We start from the raw sequence: 18,297 nt of genomic DNA on the forward strand, positions 1-18,297 counted from the left end.
GCTTTGGTGGCAGCTGCCTTATAAATGGGGAGGAGCCTGTGCCCTCACCCTCATCTGCTTGGCATCCTAAGACTGGGTAGAAAAGAGGAGATACCAACCCCACACCATGTTCCCCAGCCCCTGGAAAAGAGGAGCCTGTTGCCAGCTTGGTGAGGATTCTCCATGGGGAGTTGTTTGTAGATTCTGGGGGTGAGCTCTCGGCTTTGGGCCGTGGCCTGATGGTAGAACAAAACAGCCCTCCAGCCTCACCTCTCCCTCCCTCCTACCCTCCCTCCTGTGCCATGTTTGCCCACCTTGCATATTCCATGCAGGATCTTAAGAAGGAAGATAAGTGTTGGGTGCTTAGTTTATTTAGAACCCAGGGGACCAAGATTAATCAAGAAATTATTGCAGTGAAGGATTCAGGGCTGGAGCAATTGAGAAAGTCCAGCCCAGGAAAAGCATGTGGGTTGGTCCCCTGAGGATGCACAGGATACAGACCCCAAGGTTCAGGGATGCCCAGGTCACTAGGGAGCCTTTGAGCCCTTCACATCTTAGAATACGTCTAAGCATGAAACTATGCTGCATTTAGACAGTGAGCAGTATGTAAACCAGGAGTGGATGAGAACTCTCAGGGTTCCCTCTTGAGGGCACCTCACTAATCTAACTGACAGATCAATACTCCAGCCATCATGCCAGGTGGGAAGCAGAAGAATGTTTTTCTAGGTAACTGGAAGCAGCGAGAGCTCTGTATCATGGCTTGCCTGAACCAAGAAACAGTAAGGAGCAGGTGGAAAAATAGGTAAATATGTAAACACATGAGCAAGCAGTGAGCTAGGTGCTAGACGCAGGATCTTAGCTGAGCGAGCAGAAGTTGGGTGGGCCACAAGGAGATACCAACTTATATAGAAACAACAAAAAATCAAAGAAACCTCTTACTTTTATAAAAGACCTTCAAATTTGCAGAATGCTTCAGGTCTGTGTTTCATTTATCCTCAGGATATCCCAGGCAGAAGGGAAGATTGAATGCCCATAAATGCCCATAAATGGGCAATTAAAACAGAAAGATAAGTTGGCAAAGGCAAGTCACAGTGTGAATTAGGATCAGTTTTAAGCCTGGAGTCTAAGTCAGCTAAGGCTGCTGTAGAATAACACCTTTGACTGCATGGCTTAACAGGAGCACTGAACCCCTCACAGTCCTGGAATCTGGCAGTCCAAGATGAAGATGCCGGCAAATTCCCTGTCTGCCACGGGCCTAGTTCCTGGTGCACGGATGGCTGACTCCACCCTGTCACCTGGCAGAAGGGGCCCACAGACTCTCTGCACACAGTCTCATTCATGAGAGTTCCACTCTCATGACCTAATCACCTTGAGATGCCCCACTTCCTAATTGCTATGGCATTAGGCAGTAGAATTTAACCAAAAAATTTCAGAAACACCTGGCTTCCTGACTCCTGGTCTTTTGCTCTTTCTAAAGAAGGATCACATGCTTCCACTAAGGGCCTGGCTCTTTCAGGGTTGTATTCTAAAGAGAAGAAACCCTAAAATGACCTGAACCCCATTTGATCAGGACACATAGTAATCTAAATGGGCAATAATAATAATTATGACAAGAAAGAGTCTCACGCATGGAGTGAGATCCAGAGACACCATGTGCAAGTTGACATTCCTTCTGTCACACAGTTCTCATTGTACCAGGACACAGATAATATTGGCTTCATTTACCAAATGAGGAAACTGAGGCAAAGAGAGGTTAAGTATCCTGCCAAGGATACCCACTGAAGTGACAGAGCCAAGATTCGAACCCCAGTTATGTTGCCTCCAAAGCTCATGAACTGAGACATACTGCTCCAAAGGGACAGTTTCTTGTGCCTGTGTGAGATCTGGATTGCAAAAGGTCTGTGAGGGTGGGGTGGCCACCCAGACCTGTCACTCCTGACTGACCCCAAAGCGTTCTGTACAGCCATAGCCACACTGGGCTGGGCTGCATGGGGGACCCTCCGGGTCCCTGCTAACCAGTCTGCAATATTCTTTTTGGATTTCAGGGTGGCCTTGGCATTGAGGTTGCATACCCCAGAAAAGATGCTCACCCCTTAGAAGGCAGCTCATTCAAGGTCACCTGGGTGGGGATAGACTGCTGATGTCTCCAGTGGGCCCTGGGCACTCCCTCCAGGTCAGGTGGGTCTTGCTGGTTTATAAAGAGAGATGTTGACAAGCCACTGCCACCAAGCCTGCATGGCAGGCCAGCGGGCTGAGAAGTGAGAGTGCCCTGCGGCATCTCCCTGAGGAAAAGATATCTCCTGACTCCTCTCTGCCTCGTCCCCTCTCCCTCAGGAGCGTTCCTGCGGTTCCTCTTACCACAGAGCCCAAGTGCACCACAGACTTATTGGCCCTCTGAAGCTTTCCTTTTAAAGGATTAGCTGTAAGAATTGTTGGATGCAGTGAGGGTAGTTTGGTTGCTGTCCGCTAGGGTAAATCACACCACTTAGGAAAGTGTCTTTGGGGAAGAATCACAGTCTAGGGGAAAGGGGGCTCTAGTTTTATACCTCCTCCCCCCGCCCCGCACAACGACCTGGTTCCTTCTGACCAGGTTGCTCATCATTTATAGGCTGTAACGACTTGCTGCTGTTTCACATTGGCAATCCACCCCTTCTCCTGGGGCAGCTACCTGCTGACGAATTCTCAGAGAATCCCAGGTTCTCCTGCAGGCACAGAAATCAGCAGGACCAAGCTGTAGAAATCTTCACTGCTGATAGCTGTCTCTGAAGGAAGTCTGTGGCCCTGTGACAAGGAGCATGCTGTCAGCCTCAGAAAGGCTTGGTCATCTCAGTCACATGCCACACCAATGCACTGAGGAGGCAAGGTCAAGAGGAAACAGGGAGGGACGGGAAACTGAACTCCCCTGAAAGTAGGACCCGGGCTTGAGCCCTGGCCCATAGGGAACAGGTTCCTGGACCACTCCAAGCCTCAGTTTCTACATCTGTAATATGAGAATAATAGTCCTACCCACACTGGGGGGTCACCTGGAGCCTAAAATGAGAAGATGCGTGTGGCGTTAAAGTGCCTGATGTGGCGGCAGGTTCGACAAAGGGTAACGGCTATTATATGAATTTGACAAAGAAATAAATGCTGGATCACTGTGTGGTCATCTGTGGCCTTGGTGTCCCTGTTTATTATTCCTGGGAAGAACTCAACTCGCTTGATTTCATATTTATGGCGTGTTCCAGCCTCTTTAGCTATTAACACATTAAAGCAGCTTTCATTTTTTATTGCAGATAAATTGCTGATGCTGTAAATCCGACTTCTTTTCCCTTATGCTCCAGGGAGAAAGAAGGGACAAAGCCACCAAGAGAATCGGGGGATAGGCACAATGAACATCTTGGGTATCAACCTGTCGGGGCCTCAGAAGTTTCTGCCCGCACTTTATGGCTATTCCACCAGAGGCAGTTTAAGTGAGGCTGTGGTCATTCTGAGGACGCTGGATGGTATTGCCATGAGGCTCACGTCTCACCACTTGAGATGGTGTTCCTCAGTCCATCTTGGAATTTGATGACAGCTGTAAATGGCACCTGTGATTTCTAGAAAGAACAGATCTGCTGTGTGCTTTGTAATTATTTTTCACTGTGCATTTCTTTGCTGGCCAGAGAGAGGACGTTGGCTGGGAGACTGTGGCTCTCACAGTTCACCTGGCTCCTTGCTGCGAGAGCATGGTAAGCAGACAAAAGGAAAAATACTGAATAATTTAAGTGGAAAGTTGGTTGCTAAACCCTTAGGACTGAGTGTACATTGCAGTTTCTAGAGAAACACCATTTCTCTGTCAGTGTAAGTGACATAGCTATAAGTGGCTGGGGAGGCCACAGGCCAGTGACCAACAGCTTAACCCTGGAAGGACACTTAAGGAAGGGCTCTCAGGGCCACCAGCCCTAGGACCCCAGGCAGCTCCCTGGCTCTCCAGAGCCTCTCTTCTCCCTAAGGGAAAGTCCTAGCTTTTCTCCCACAGGGTGCCCAGCTTTGAAGCTGTGGCCCAGGTTCCAGGGGGGGTCTTGTCATTTCCTGTCATTATCAAAACTGAAAGGGAAGCACCAGAAATGAAAATACTGAGAGGAGGGGCAGAGGGAGGTTTCTGGGGCAAATCTCCTGGTAGGGATCTCTAGGTACTTCTCAGGCTGGTTCAGAAGGATGTTAACAGTGGAGGTGTCAATAATAATAATAATAATACAGTGACTTGTGGTCTGTGGAGTTTAAGGAAATCAGGATGGGGTGGAGGATTCTAGCATGCATGTAGCTTTGTGCATATTCCAGTCACCAGTGTGGGGTGACCGTACCTCTGTCCTGAAGGGTAGGTGCATGGGCAATGGTCCAGCCTCCACACACCCTCCCCTCTCCAGGGCTCACTGGGGGCAGCGCCCAGCACTGGACTCTCAGCTGGGGAGCAGAATGGGGCTTTTCAATGCTCTTAACCTTAATTGCAGGAGAAATGTCAGCCTGGATTGCCAATCAGTTCCTGATCTCAGATGAGGCCTGAGGAACTGGGAGGTGTGGGAGGAATGAAAGGCTTCCCATGAATCCCTTAGTAATGCATTATACGAGCAGGTCTCCAAATGGCCAGAGAGGGGCAAGTTTCCTCTTCTCATTGGAAGCAGGAAGCATCCAAAGAGACCTACTGCAAGGATGAGCTCCCTCTCCCTACTTCTTCTCTTTCCTTTTCCTCCATCCCCACCAGCTCCTTCCATATACAATTAGGTCTACTTGTGACCACCTAACCCTAAAGTCAAAGCCAAGCAGAAGGGTAATTCATCTTTCCAAAGAAGCATTAAAAACAAATGCTGGTTTATGAGCTATTTTATGAGCAAGAGTTTTGTATTCATGCACTTGTCCCCCCCAAAGTCTTCCAGGAACTCAACAGTGGACTCTTCCTTTAAAGACCCTGATCTCACCCAGCCAATGCTGGCAAAGCTTCAGACTTTCCCAGGGATCCTGCTGTGACTACAGCTTCTTCTCTACCTATGCCTCAGCACAGCCGGTTTGAGGATTCTGATGCAGAGGGCCTGAAGTCAAGCCTCAAGAACTGGTTCAGGCCCTGCATCTTCAATGGTATCTTTGTCTGGTAAAGCTCAGCGATGATGTTACAGTCCATGTAGCCCTGACAGCCACCCAGTGGTCTAGCTGAAGGCAACTTGCTCTGAAATCTGGCTTGCGGGAAGACAGACTGAGTTCTGACCTTGCTATTGCTTTTATGAAGTTCAGAATAACTGTGTAAGTGCCTTGGTCTTCTCAGCCTCAATTGCCTCATTTGAAAATCATATAAGTTCATGACTCTCCCTGAACCTCGACTCCTCGTCTGTAGAGTGGGGGTACTGTTTCCCATAGGGTGGTGAACATAAGGTGCTGAAAACAGCCTTATGTTCACAGATAGATGCTCAGCAGCTGGTGGTCACTGTTCCTTCCTTTCAGTTCAACCCTACAGACACCTGAACTTAGCTTCTGTAGTTGCAAAAAATCATCAAATAAAATCCAATAAGCTGACCCCTAGGGTACCCGCATAGTTCACACACTCTGGGGATTCCATGTGAGCAGACTGGTTTCCTATTGCTGCTCGAACAGTGACCACACATTGGATCATGGGCCTTATTCTTACTGTCTGGAGACTGGCTGGCCACCAGAGCATCAGCAGAGCTGAGCTCTTCTGGGGGCCATGAGGGAACACATCCCTTGCCTTCCTTGGCTTGTGACCTTATCACTTTGACCTCTGCCTTTGACTCCCCAGCCTCCCCCTTGTCCTCATGAGGACCCTCATGATGTCAGCCACTCATGCAGATCTGGATACTGATTTCCATCCAAGGCCTTCACTTAACCACATCTGCAAGGTTCCCTTTGCCAGATAAGGTCACTTATTCACAGGGGCCAGAAGTTGGGATGTGGTCATCTCAGGCATTATTCTACCCACCACCCTGGACTTTGATGTTTTACCCAGAGAATCTGCCAATCGAATTCTTTAGAGATGGCTGGGACTCCAAGAAAAGAGGTATTTCAGCTCAGAGGAGATGCACAGCTGAGTTTTGTCCTGCCCACCCCAGTCTGCATGGAATTACTAGGCAGCTTTGCTAGCAGGCCATGGAGAGCAAGGATCTCAATGTCCTATGAAAGCACAGCAGATTCTCGGAGCCATCAAAGGGAGATTTGATTAGGTTCTACCTCATTGGAAGAATGAAGTATTCTAGGTATTTTAAAATTGACAGTCCGTGTAGTACATTCAGTCACTATGTGATGTAGTTTAAAAGAACTAGCTACATAGATGCCTTCTCTTCCTCGTGAGAACATTTGATTAGTGCACATCCTCCATGTCAATACCCGAGGATGGAGCTGTGCACAAATGATAACCAGGACTTTACTTTTCAGGTGATCCAAACTGCTGTCTCAAGCGCTCTGCTGCTTTTAATTCATCTTCAAGTTAATACACTCGTTCCTTCCTTGACAAGAGTCTTGAGGACCAATTCTGTATTAGACACTGGCCTAGGACTTTGGGCGCTAGATGTTTGCTGGTGGAGAGAACCTTGTAAGCCTTGGGTTAGGATCAATGGTAGAGGGGAGGAATGCATGGGCCGTGGTGTCCTTCTTGGGAAGGGATCAAGTTTGTCCATGGAATTGGCTTTCTTGGCAGGACTGGTCAATTCCAGAGAAAGCAGCATAGAAAAGGGATTCTGGGGAAGCCGGGCGACTCCTGCAGAGGCCTGATGGAGCGGCCAGCCCAGTGGCCCCCGTGGTGGAGCCAGAGCACAGCAGGTCAAAAGAGGCTTCAGCATGACATTCAAGGGCCTTGAGGAGTCAGCTCAAGGAAACAGTGGGAACCAGGGCAGGACAGTTCAGCAGGGGAGTGTGGCCGGGTTCTGGTTTGTGAGACATGGCTTTGCAATCTGCATGGAGGATTACTTGGGATGGAGTAAAAGGGACCTATAGTGAAAAGACCAACCAGCATTCAAGTGACGAATGACGAGGGCTCTTGCAGAGCCAGAGCAGGGGTGTGGGAGTGAAGGGGCTGGATGGGGGCAGCAGGATAGACAGGGCAGGTGGGACGGATGGTCAGCTTGACATGTGTAGTGAAGAAGAGTGAGGCGGGGACGGTGGTGTCCTTATAGAGTTGCTGCGTGGTCAGTGGTGTTGCAGAAAGTAAACAGGGAATTCATTTTTTGTATGTGGGGGGTGAGGAATGTGCTTAGAGATAAGGTAAATTTGGGATGCCCTGGGATATTGCTATATGGGTGTCCTCAAAACATGATGTTAAAGACTTGGTCCCCAGGGTGGTGGCATTGGGAGGTGCCATGTACTCTCAGTAGGTGGAGCCTATGGGAGGCCCTTAGGTTATGGGTGTGCTCCTGAATGGAGTTAGGGGTCCCTAGACGCTCAGTTTTGCTTTGCTTCCTGGCTCCTGATGTAAGTGGCTCATTCTATTCCTGTCACAATGTGCCACCCTCATCAGAAGACAGAGCAATGAGACTCTATAACCATAAGCTAAATAGTTGCCTCATTTTGTTGTAGTAACATGAAGCTGATTAATACAGACATTAAGTGGAAGAATCTGTAGTTAGTTGAAAGTCATGCACTACATGACACAGATATGTACCCACATCTTAGGAAAGAGTAAGAGAAAGTGGTATCACAGAAATAAACTCAAGTCTGTGAGTCTTGAGTTCAGCTGAAGCAATAAGAAGAGGCTAAGAGTGAGGAGAGGAGCTGCCTGTCCAGGTAGACCTTAGACAAACAACTGCTCTTCTTATCTCTCTCCTCTTTAGCAACTTTCAAATTTTACATGATCAACCTCTGCCTTCACCCACTAAAAACGATGAGTTTATAGCTTGCACTTTATTTCCATCCAAGCCATATGCTTGGATGGTACATAAATTTTTTTTGGGGGGAAAGAACTTCCATTATTTTCTCTTGAAACATTAGAAGCATTTTACAACTTAAATGGATTTTTCCTGGGAGCTACATCCAGAAGAGAAATGCATGAGCCATATCGTCAAAGTCCTCCAAAGAGGCTTTGCTGACTATTTTTAGAGTGGACATGAACATGAAGCGTGGGGAGATATGGCTGGAGGAGCCGAGATCAGGTTGAGGAAGGAGGAGGTGGCTGAGAGAGACCTTGTGCCCTTGGAAAGAAGAAAGGGAGTCGTTTCTGAGGGCACTGCTTCCCAGACTTCAATCAGTGGTTCGCCACCTTCATGGATTTTACCAGATTTCCCACATCATCTGCACAATTATTTACTTAGCCTTTTTTTTTCTAAATCAATTCACTTTTTAAACTTAAGGAAAAAAAAAAAACAATTATACAACATAGGAAATATCACTTCTGAAATGGAGACCTGTATCACTTACCATAAATATCTAAGAGGATTAGTTTTTAAAGCTTCGATAAAAAAAAAATTAAAAATCATTACATTCTGGCTGGATACTGTTGCTTGCCTGGGGCTGGGAACCTCAGACCTACTCTCTTTTTACAAAGAAAGGTGATAAGCAAGCAAGAAAGCCTCAAAAAGACATTCTAGCACCCAACCAGATTTCCCCTCTAGGCGATCGGAAGGACTGAAACAAATTTGAAAAGAGAACAAACTTTCTCACGGAGTAATTCAGTGTTATTGAGTCTTGGGTACCTCCAGCACTCAAGCCTTTGGGTAAATTGTCCTAGGATCCAAGCTAAAAAGAGGTGAGAAAAATGGAGACTAAACCTCCTGGAACCAGCTTAAGGTTTGGAGTCAATTCTTACCCTCTTCCCTTGGAGCTCAGTTAACAAAGAAACACACAGGAGTCCCTCCCCAGTGTATGGGATCCTTGGAAGCCAGGAGATCCATGCATGGGATCTTTAGGCACCAGTGTTGAGGCTGGCTCTTTGGTGATAGAGGATCCACCCAAGTGATCCCTGGCAGGAGGAGAGAGTCAAGGAGGCTGAGGGGGCACAGAGATAGGACCAATGGTCTCGTGTGTCTTGACAGGAGCAACAGCAGAGCCACAGCCTTTGGCTCCTGGGCCCTGTGGGAAATCCCACTTAGAAAACCTTATGTGTTGCTAACGAGGCAGCAGTGTCTCCAGAGAAGAGGGCCCAGTGGGCAATCCATCATGTGCCCATGTGCCTCATGTACAGTGACATGCTCTGGGCCCATCCATCATCAGGGGGAGAGAGCACAGCGCCAGAGCGAGGCCCGCGGAGGAGCGTTTCACATCACTTATTCATTGGCTTCTAAGATGTGGCTTTTCAGGACACCACACAAGTTCGAAGTCATTTGAAATGTTTTTTTTTTTTTTTTTTAAATGACAACTCTCATCTTGCTTCTGTGGCTGTGACGGGGATGTTGTTCTGATCTCTCTGCTTTCATCAAATTAATTGCCCATTTCTTCACAGTGGTTTGGATACAAGGGGGGCACATACTGTCTGGGAGAAGAGTCTAGACTGGCTGTGAATGACGATGAGGAGCCTCGGCAAGCTGCACATGTTCTTCTGGAAGGGAGGGGCGGCTTGCCAGCCCACCCAGGGGTGGGACTTAATTGAGAATCTTTGCCTGGGATGTTTGAAGTAAGCACTAAAAAAACCACAGACGTTCTCAGACTTGTTGGGTGGTCACAGTTCAACCAAATATTGTCACTTTTAATTCAGCTTGGAAACACAGAATGTCAGAACTCAAAGGGACCATTGGGACTGGCTAATTAAAAGCTCTCATCTTTCAAATGAGGAAACTCGGAGGTCAGAAATGACTTGTCCAGGTCACAAAACTCATAGCAGGCTGGTAAATAACCACCTACCCTTTTCACTTTACATCAGCCAAATAAAAAATTATTTTAAGGTCATACAAAATGCATCATGTAGCTACCTGAAGAGAGAACAGCCAGAAATTTAAATGCAAGTTGGTTCAAATGAATTCTTCCTACTTATGATAGGTTTCTTTGTTCTCCCTCGCTTCAGATAGGAGATATTTTTTTTTTTAAAGGAGAAAGAAAAAAGGTAGCCATTGATAAAGACGGCCTGCTTCTGTTTGCCACAACTACGAGGCCCCTCCTCTGAGGGCACACTTCACATGGAGTTAAAAGGCCTCTTTCTGTGTGACTTGTGCAGAACCTTCCTCTATTTGGTAGAAACGTGGTCTTGGGCTCCTCCGTGTAAGGAGTTGACAGGTAGGTGGAGAAAATGCCCAAAGCTCTGCCCCAGTGTAAGCACCTGCTGGCTCCCAGGTATGGGGCACCCTACTGCAATAAAGTCTCAGGATGCTGCCAGAAAGAACAAGAAATTTCTACCAGAAGACACGGGCAACCCACCCGGGCAACAGTGCACTCAGCCGAGCTATCATTCTCCGTGGAAAGAGAAAATAGTGAAGAAATGAAAACCAGACATTTTGGTCAACAAAATTATAGGACATCAACTGAAATGACCACTTTTAACCACTTTTCCACTGTGCCACTGAAAGTGGGGTTCCAGCTGAGGAGCCATTGGTCTTCCTGGTAACAACAGTAATGAGCCCTGCTCAGTTGCGGTTATGGAAGGCACTTGCATCTGTTACCTCCTTAGGTCCCCGTGGGGACTCTCAGTAGAGGTCACTGCTCCCAGGCTACAGATAAAGAAACTGAACCACGACATGGTAGCTGATCTGACTTGGGATCAAAGCACAGATCTTTCGACTTGAATGCTCTTACCACTCTATCGTGTTCCCATCTATCTCCTATATAAACCACTTTATTGTAGACCTCATCCCATGCTGGGAAGAAATGGTATATTTTGAAAGGAACACAAAGTGCTTAGCACAGTTCTTGACCCATGGTGAGTGCTGGGTGTGGGCTGGCAACCAGGGGTGGAGATGGGAGGCGGGGGTCACCATGGTGGAAAAATTGATATCACAGGTTTGGAATTAGAAAGATCTGGATGTCAGTCCTGAGTCTGACCCCTTCTGCTCTCAAGACTATGTTCTACATGAGCTGGCCCAAATGGCTTAACTTCCCTGACCACCATAAGGCCCACCTCACGTGTGTGATAGTGAAATGAGATGCCAATATGCAGGCAGAGCTTACCTCGGTACCTGAACTACTGTCTGATAAGCATAGGGATGATATCATCCAAAGGGCTTGCTCATCGAGGTCCTTACCCATCAAGGTGACCTGCCTTGAAACCAGAAGTTAATGTCTCCTAGTTAAACACCTTATGTTTTAAGTCTCATGCATTTGTCTTTTCCCCTCTGTCGACTTTGTGCATTTAGAGAGTTTACTAGAGTGTTCCTTGAACCCCATGACTTTTGTGCTCTGCAGAGCAGGCCTTGGTTGTGACCAGGTACCTGTATATGATGCACGCTGTGTTCTGGCAGGTACTGCAGTTGTTGAGGTCTTGGCCGGTTCGATAAAAGTTGCGCCTGCAAGACAGAGCATTTGCTGGATAAATCAATGGGCAGAGGCCACAGAGGACACACACATCTACCAGCTAATCCCTGGGTCCCTACCACACAACATTCATGGTGCCCTGAAGTTTGTGTTGCAAAGAAGGAAATAAAAAATTGCAACAAGGGGACCTCCATTTCTAGTGGGCTTTATGCATCTTTGAACACTTTCAAATCTGAAGGCTTTTTCCTGCTCCCACCAATCCTGCAACATGAGGGATTGGATAGAGTGATTAGTAAAAATCCCGACCCTTTGGTCCAGTGCATTTCTCTCTGTATCATCACAGAGTTCTCTCTTCTCAAGCAACGTGGATTCTGATTCCTAACAGCAAATGCCAGCTAATTGCTTCTCTCTCAGTCCCTTTTTGATGAGCGTTAGCAGTGCTTCCTCTTGGTCTTTAGATGATGCTTTCTAGAAGGACAAGGGCAGCTCACACCCAGGCAGATCACTGCCCTCCCCTCCCCACACTGGTGCTGAGTCACCCTGGAATGTATTTGGCGACTTTTTTCTCTTTGCAGAATTGTAATCTCATTTCAACTCTTACAGAGTCGGTCCATAATGGACCAGCCCAAGTCCTCAAAGTGGTCAGTGGAGCGAGGATGGTCAACTATAAGCTCAGTGGCCACCTTAAGCCCTTTGTGACAAACATAAATGCAAATGCATTAACTCACTAAGAGGGTGGGGGAAGTGTCAACCTGCTATAGTGTCCCCCTTCATCTATCAGCTGGACCTGCATCTTTATAAAAATCAGGTCTGATCCATGGCTTTGCTGTTTTCTCCTCCCACCCCCATCCAGGACATAAAAGCAAATAACAGTGGAAATTCACCCTGATCCACCAACCCCTGGAACTGAATGAAGCCCCATCAGAGTGAAGGGAGGCCATCAGCTATGATAGGGGGACACAACTGACCTCAAGCATCTTGGAGACATTTTGCCAATGGGAGTCGGTGCTCTCGTTCTCTGTCCCATCCCATCAAATGACTTCACCTAGAAGATTTTGGGGGGGGATGGGGGGGTACAGGAGGATTACGAGTTCAAACCCGGTAGTTTTTAACATAAGAAAAATTCACCTTACCCTTCAGTAAGAGCTCGAGCTTTCTCCAAGTCTTGAATTACATTCAAAAGGACCTTAATTTTCTCTTGGTTGGAGTGTAGCGATTCCTCCACAGATTGCAGCCGACCTTGGAGGTCGCAGAGTTCACCCCGTGCCAGGTGTATTTGATTGATGTCACTAATCTCCCTGTTGCTCTGAGATTTGCTCTCACTCCTTGGAAGAGAAGAGGGGAGGGGATTGTTTCCTGGGCAGTTCTGAAATTCCAGGGTGTCTGGTTGGGTGGGGTTCTTTGCCAGCTGCTCCTTACACCCAGGGGCAGACTTTGATGCACTGTTAGTTTTGCATGCCCCCAGGTCCTGGTGACTGTCATCCGATGCATCCGATGCAGGACAGTCTGAGTCTCTTTCTGGATGGGTGGGTTGGCTGTGGGACCCTGGTGCAGGGGAGCTGTGAGTTTGTGGAGATGAAGGGACGAATGTGTCCTTTGACTGAGATGACAGCAGGCCAAGGTCTCGGTCCTCACAGTTGTCTTTGGGCAAAAGCAATTCGTGCTTGAGTTTCTCTGTGCCTGGGGTGACAGCCAAGCCAGAGGGAGATCTTTCTGAATCTGATATCAGCACCCTTCTCCCCTCCCCTGGACACACGTCAATCAAAGGGGGTATCGAGTTGCTCCTCTCAGTTGACTCACCTGGGCTGAGCGTGGATGCTCTCGCTTCCCAGGAAGGACCGTGATAAAAATCATCTGGGACCTGAATGGCAGCTGCAGCTTTCTCTGAGGCCCTCCAAGACCCAGCTTCTAAGCATATGCTAAGAGGCCCGTTGCTTTGCACCTTGGACACCCTCGGCAGAAATGGGTGGGACACTTTGACCCTTCGAGGTCCATCCTCCAGGTGCTGAGCCAGCCTTAGGTAGGCAAGGTCAGAGGACACAATGTCCTGTTCCGAGAGGTTGCCGTTGACCTGGATGGCACTTGGGGGTGCTGTGGGCATTTCCACCAGGGACTTGCTGGCTGTCAGTTTCTTCCTTTTGAAAACTGGGAAATGCTTCCTGAGACTGGGGGAGGTTTGGATGGCAATGTTCCGAAACCCCCCGGCCTTCTGGGACCTGGGGAAGGACAGCGAGTAGGCAGCGGGGTGATGATGCTTGGGTGCTGGTGTCTTCCCCATCCCAGCCAGGTCTTCGGGAGCCTGGGTGTCGGCCTCAGCTAGGCCAGTTGGGTTCTTAGTGGTCCCATCGTCCTTGAACCGCACCTGCTGGGATTTGCTCCTGCGGTGGTGAGGTGGCTTCACGAGCTCCACCGACTCTAGGCTGTTACGCTTCAGGAGCACGGGTCTCACTTTCATAGTTGGCTGGGCCATTGAGCCTCAGTGGGAAGGAACAGAACCAGACACTTCTCCGGCACACATCTCCCTTAGGTCTTTGGAGCAGCATCGAATGACGGCATCTCAGGCAAAGAGAACTGCCAGCCAGGATGCAGTGGCCCTCCCCTTTTAGGATAGGAAGCCCTGTCGGCCATTCCCAGCCTGTGGTTCCACTTAGGAGCTCTATGAAAGCTTCCCCCACTGTCCCGATGTTATTCCACGGCAGTCATGATGGCTACGTAGAGAAGCAGTGATTAGGCTAACTATTAGACATCTGATCTACCAAGAGAGCTGGGGGCTGCTCACCAGGGTAGGTCAGGAGCACTGTTCTGATCCTGGGAGAAGCTGGCCGTCTTGAAGAAAAAGACCACCAAAGTACCATTTGGGGAATCGCAGCACACTCCCAAAGAGAGAGCCCCCAAAACACCTGCTACATCCAGAACATATGGGTTCCTTTCCAGAGCAGCAAGTTTCAGTGTCAAACTAGGGAAAGCTCAGACACATCTTCTTGCCATAGCATGTAAATAGCTGGATAAATAAGTGACTGGGGAAGTTGCTGCTTTGGTGACACATGATGCTCCTGAGGGGGAGTCTGCCCTGATGTCAATCTCAGAGTCCTCCTTTGGGGTCATTATTTCCTTTCATGCTGTTTCCACATTCTTCAGTGGGGGCAAGCTTGTTTTCCTAAACAGCCTCACAAAACCCAGTAGGATGGAGGCAACAGAGGGCGTTCAGGGAGATGGAGTCCCCTGTCGTGATGTCTTAGCTGAGGTTCACATGTGGGCCGAGTCAGCCACGTCTGCGCCTCGGGACGTTAGGCCAGGAACAGCATTCACTGGGTCAGTCTTTGCGAGCAGCTAGGGAGCACCTGAAAGGGAGGAGAGGACATCACCCAACTGACCCCTGACTGAGTAGTTTTGAGTGAGAGGGTGTAGGAAAGGTCCCTCTGCACTGTTCTTCTCTGTGCTCCTAGAGAGCCAGGTGCCTTGTGGGTGCAGGGCCTTGGGACAAAGCACTCATCTGCCTGGATCCTGCGCTTCCTGCACTCCCAGTTATCAACCAGCCAGCTCCTCTTCATCAGCAAAGACCCACCTTAAATGTCATTCCGGAAGGAGCTTTTACAGTGACTCTCTCCTCATCCACACCAGTGCTAGTCCACTCAAGGCTCCCATTTGACATTCTCATCACATCCTTTAATGGCAGAAATTGCAGCTGTCATTAAATAATCATCTGGGGACTTATTTATTCAGTGTGTGTTGACCCATACCTTGTGCACCCTTGGAGGACGGGGCTGGGGCCACCCTGTGCATGGTGTAAGTATGCCCAGCCTCCCACCTGATCCTGTGGCTGCTCACTGGGCATAGACCAGGGGAGCTGATGGCTGAATGAGCTCTGGAAGCCAAGGAGAGCCAGGGTGTGGGAGGGATGGAGGAACTGGGGCATCCTACAGGGGCGAGAGGACCCTGGCGTCTCTTTGCAGTGACTGCAGGCTCTTCCTAAGGACAAGATTTACCCCCTAACAGCTTCACTTTTACTGCCTTCCAGGAGATAACTATGCATGAAATTCTCTGAGGAACTTGTACCTTGTAACAATAACGGCCACCATTTATTGAGCATTTATTTTTACCATGCTGAGGGCTTTCCACACATTAATCATAACAACTCACATTTACTGAGCACTCACTATTGTGACAGGCGCTGTCCTAAGCACTTTCCAAGCTTTAACCCACTCGTTTGTCACCTAACTCCCCTATATAGATGGACACTGTCACTGAAACCATTTTACAACTGGGCTCATTACTTGCAGTTCAGAAAGGTTAAGTGACAGGCCTAAAGATACACAGCTAGTGACAGAATCAGGATCTGAACCTCCACAGTCTGACTCCAGAGCCTGTGCTCTTGACCCCTGCTCCCCAAAGTGCCTTTTCAGTGTTGCATTATCTCATTGAATCCTCACATAAAAACCTATAAGGTGTCATTATCTCCCTGGGACTGATGAGGTAACCAAGGAGTGGAGAAGCCGGGATTTGAACCCAGGTGTTTCCCATTCCCAAGTCTGTGTTGTTAACCAGGAAGCTTGATTCTGTTCCCTTCAGATCTTCCTGGTACATGGACAGGTGGGCAGTGATTTGAGAATGGTTTTTAAAGCGCCCTGCAGACTTGAGAGATAAGGACTGTCCCCTGGCCTCGCCAGAGCAAAGCCAACCAGAAGGCTTGCTGTAGGTTGGAGGATCTGCATGAGTCCCAAGCCTTCCTGGTCGACCACAGGGCTTGGAGAGAAAATGAGTGATCAAACAGCCCACTGGAGTTTGGGTTTCCCTGACAGAGGAGTCGTTGCATGACCCAGGCTCGTTGGGTCAGTGCATGTAAAGCTGGGTCCACACAGCGATCAACGTGTTTCTCATCCTTGCTGGCATTACTATTTGGCAGCCAGGTTTCTCCTGGCGAGTGCCAGCGAATGTGTGAGTGTGTATGGGGGGGGGGGGGTGGCGACCATCAGATCTCAACAAGCTTCACAGGCTCCGCAGCCCGACTGTGGATGACCCCATCTGCAGCTTTTCCAGAAGGTAGAGCCACTCTTAAGACAGAAGGAGCGAGCTCAGGGCACACTCACCTGTCTGCAACGCAGGGCTGACCTGGAGAACTGTGTTTTCACTTAACTCTAGGGAGACAAGCCTGCTGGCCCGGGTTCCCCAGTCATTCTGCACAGCAGTCCCGGGCAACCCGACTTTAAATCCGGGTTGTGTGTTTCAGCGACTTTGCATAAGGAATTTTAGGTCTAGAAGAATCCAGATTCTACTTTCTCATTCCATGACTAAGTCTCCCTTGGACACCTCCAGGGACACGGAGCTCATTACTTTATCCAATAGCCAAATGGTTATTCTTCAAATTAGTACTAGCAAATATTCATGGAAAATGTCCTGCTGCCAAGCGTTGTGTTGGCATTGGCATTTGATCCTCAAAATAACTATGATCCCCATTTTGCAGAGTGAGAGACTGAGGTTTGGGAGAGTGTCACGTGCCTAAAACCCTCCATCTTGTGCCCTTCACCCTCGCACTGCAGAACCTAGATCTTTGTGTGTCTGCTTTTGCCGAATTGGGACCAAGTTATTTTTCACTGACTCTTCACCTGCTCTTTAGTGTTGTATTCAGGAACAACATCAACTCTCACGAGCTACAGTGGTCTGAAGCTGGTTGTCATAGCACTAGCGTCTGGTGAGCACTGAGCATGCGCTGGGCATCAGCAGAGGTGCTTTTCCATTTCCTCTCCTCCCTGGTCTTTGTAACACTCCTAGAGGAGGTACTGTCAGTCCCCCATTTGACAAACAAGGACACTGAGGTGCAGAAGGAGAGCAATTTGTCCCAAGTTGCTCTCCTGGCAAATGACAGAACTGACATTTGAACCCCAGGACCGGCTCCTGGGCCTTCCTGCCTTCTCCGGCCCTGGAAGGGCTGATCGTTTGGTGCAAGGCTGGCCTCAGGATCAGCCTCCTCCACATTCCCCTTCTGGAAGCCGCCCTGGTTCTGTTTCAGCCCTGTCTCTTCTCCAGCAGATTTGTGTAGCCTTTAGATGTTTTCTTTTGATCTTTAAAAACAGTCAGCTTTCTGTTTATAGATGCAATACGGTCATTGTAAAATCCAAACAATGTAGATAAACAAAGGAAAGGAAAAAAGAAGGAAGCTCATCACCAAAAAAGAGCCACCAGGCACCCACAACTTGGTACAGCTCATTGGCATCTCCGTGCTCGGGGCTCACGTGGGTAGGATGTGCATAGCTAGGTTTGTGGACAGAAAGCCTCATCTCCACTGTCCAGGTTGGAGGAAGTTCCCAGGTGGCTCATAGGCTCCTTTCGCAGGCTATCAGGACTCGGCTATCTACCATGGTCTACTTAAATATGTCCTTCTGTGGATAGTAACTTTTTTCTCAATATTTGATATTACTAATGATGCTGTAATTAACATTTTTTTGTACATGAACCTTGGAGCACTTGTCTAATAATCTCTTGGGGATAAATTCTTGGAAGAAGAATTAGTGAGTCAGTAGCCACATCTTTTACATTTTGTTGATAAAACCCCTTTACCACTTTTACCTCCAGAAAGTTCTGCTAAGGAAGGCCTCTCCAAGGGTGTCTGTCACTGTGGTTAGTTTAAGATGTTTTTTTTCATCATTGACAATAAAGTGGAAGTGATAGTGTATGTCATTGTTCTTATTATGGAGCTTATTTAAGATTGGATTTTTTTCACATTTGTTGGATTCATACCATATTTGGTATAGGTACTGAGTGAATAATTGAAAAGGAAAATGTGAATAACCAAGCTAATGTGGAATCTCTGGTCTCCTGGACAGAGCCTGGAAACTTTAGGAAACATGTGATTTTCACTTTAAATCAACCATGTATTTATGTCCCAACTCTTCCTCCTACAACGCCCACCATGACCTTTGAGTAGACTTGTCCTGAGGAGTGTATCTGCTGGGAGGAGTAACCGTGTGG

General features: G+C 48.3%; 2 protein-coding genes across 2 annotated transcripts in view; one reads left to right on the forward strand and one right to left on the reverse strand.

Moving 5' to 3' along the window:
- Window positions 1-18,297, forward strand: part of Dock2 (dedicator of cytokinesis 2) — a 409,837-nt gene that overhangs the window by 198,274 nt on the left and 193,266 nt on the right. The gene's annotated exons all lie outside the window — the stretch shown is intronic.
- Insyn2b (inhibitory synaptic factor family member 2B) overlaps window positions 1-18,297 on the reverse strand; it is a 106,215-nt gene that overhangs the window by 6,724 nt on the left and 81,194 nt on the right. The window contains exons 2-3 of the mRNA XM_046421401.2: window positions 12,465-14,672; window positions 11,289-11,363 (exon numbers count right to left, since the gene is read on the reverse strand). Of these exons, the coding sequence (XP_046277357.1) occupies window positions 11,289-11,363; window positions 12,465-13,801 (1,412 nt within the window). The 5' untranslated portion in view covers window positions 13,802-14,672. The remainder of the gene's footprint in view (window positions 1-11,288; window positions 11,364-12,464; window positions 14,673-18,297) is intronic.

Source organism: Marmota monax, unplaced genomic scaffold, assembly GCF_021218885.2.
Source record: "Marmota monax isolate L192 unplaced genomic scaffold, Marmota_monax_Labrador192_F-V1.1 WCK01_AAM20220418_F8-fsc00084, whole genome shotgun sequence".
In the NCBI taxonomy this organism is placed as follows: domain Eukaryota; kingdom Metazoa; phylum Chordata; class Mammalia; order Rodentia; family Sciuridae; genus Marmota; species Marmota monax.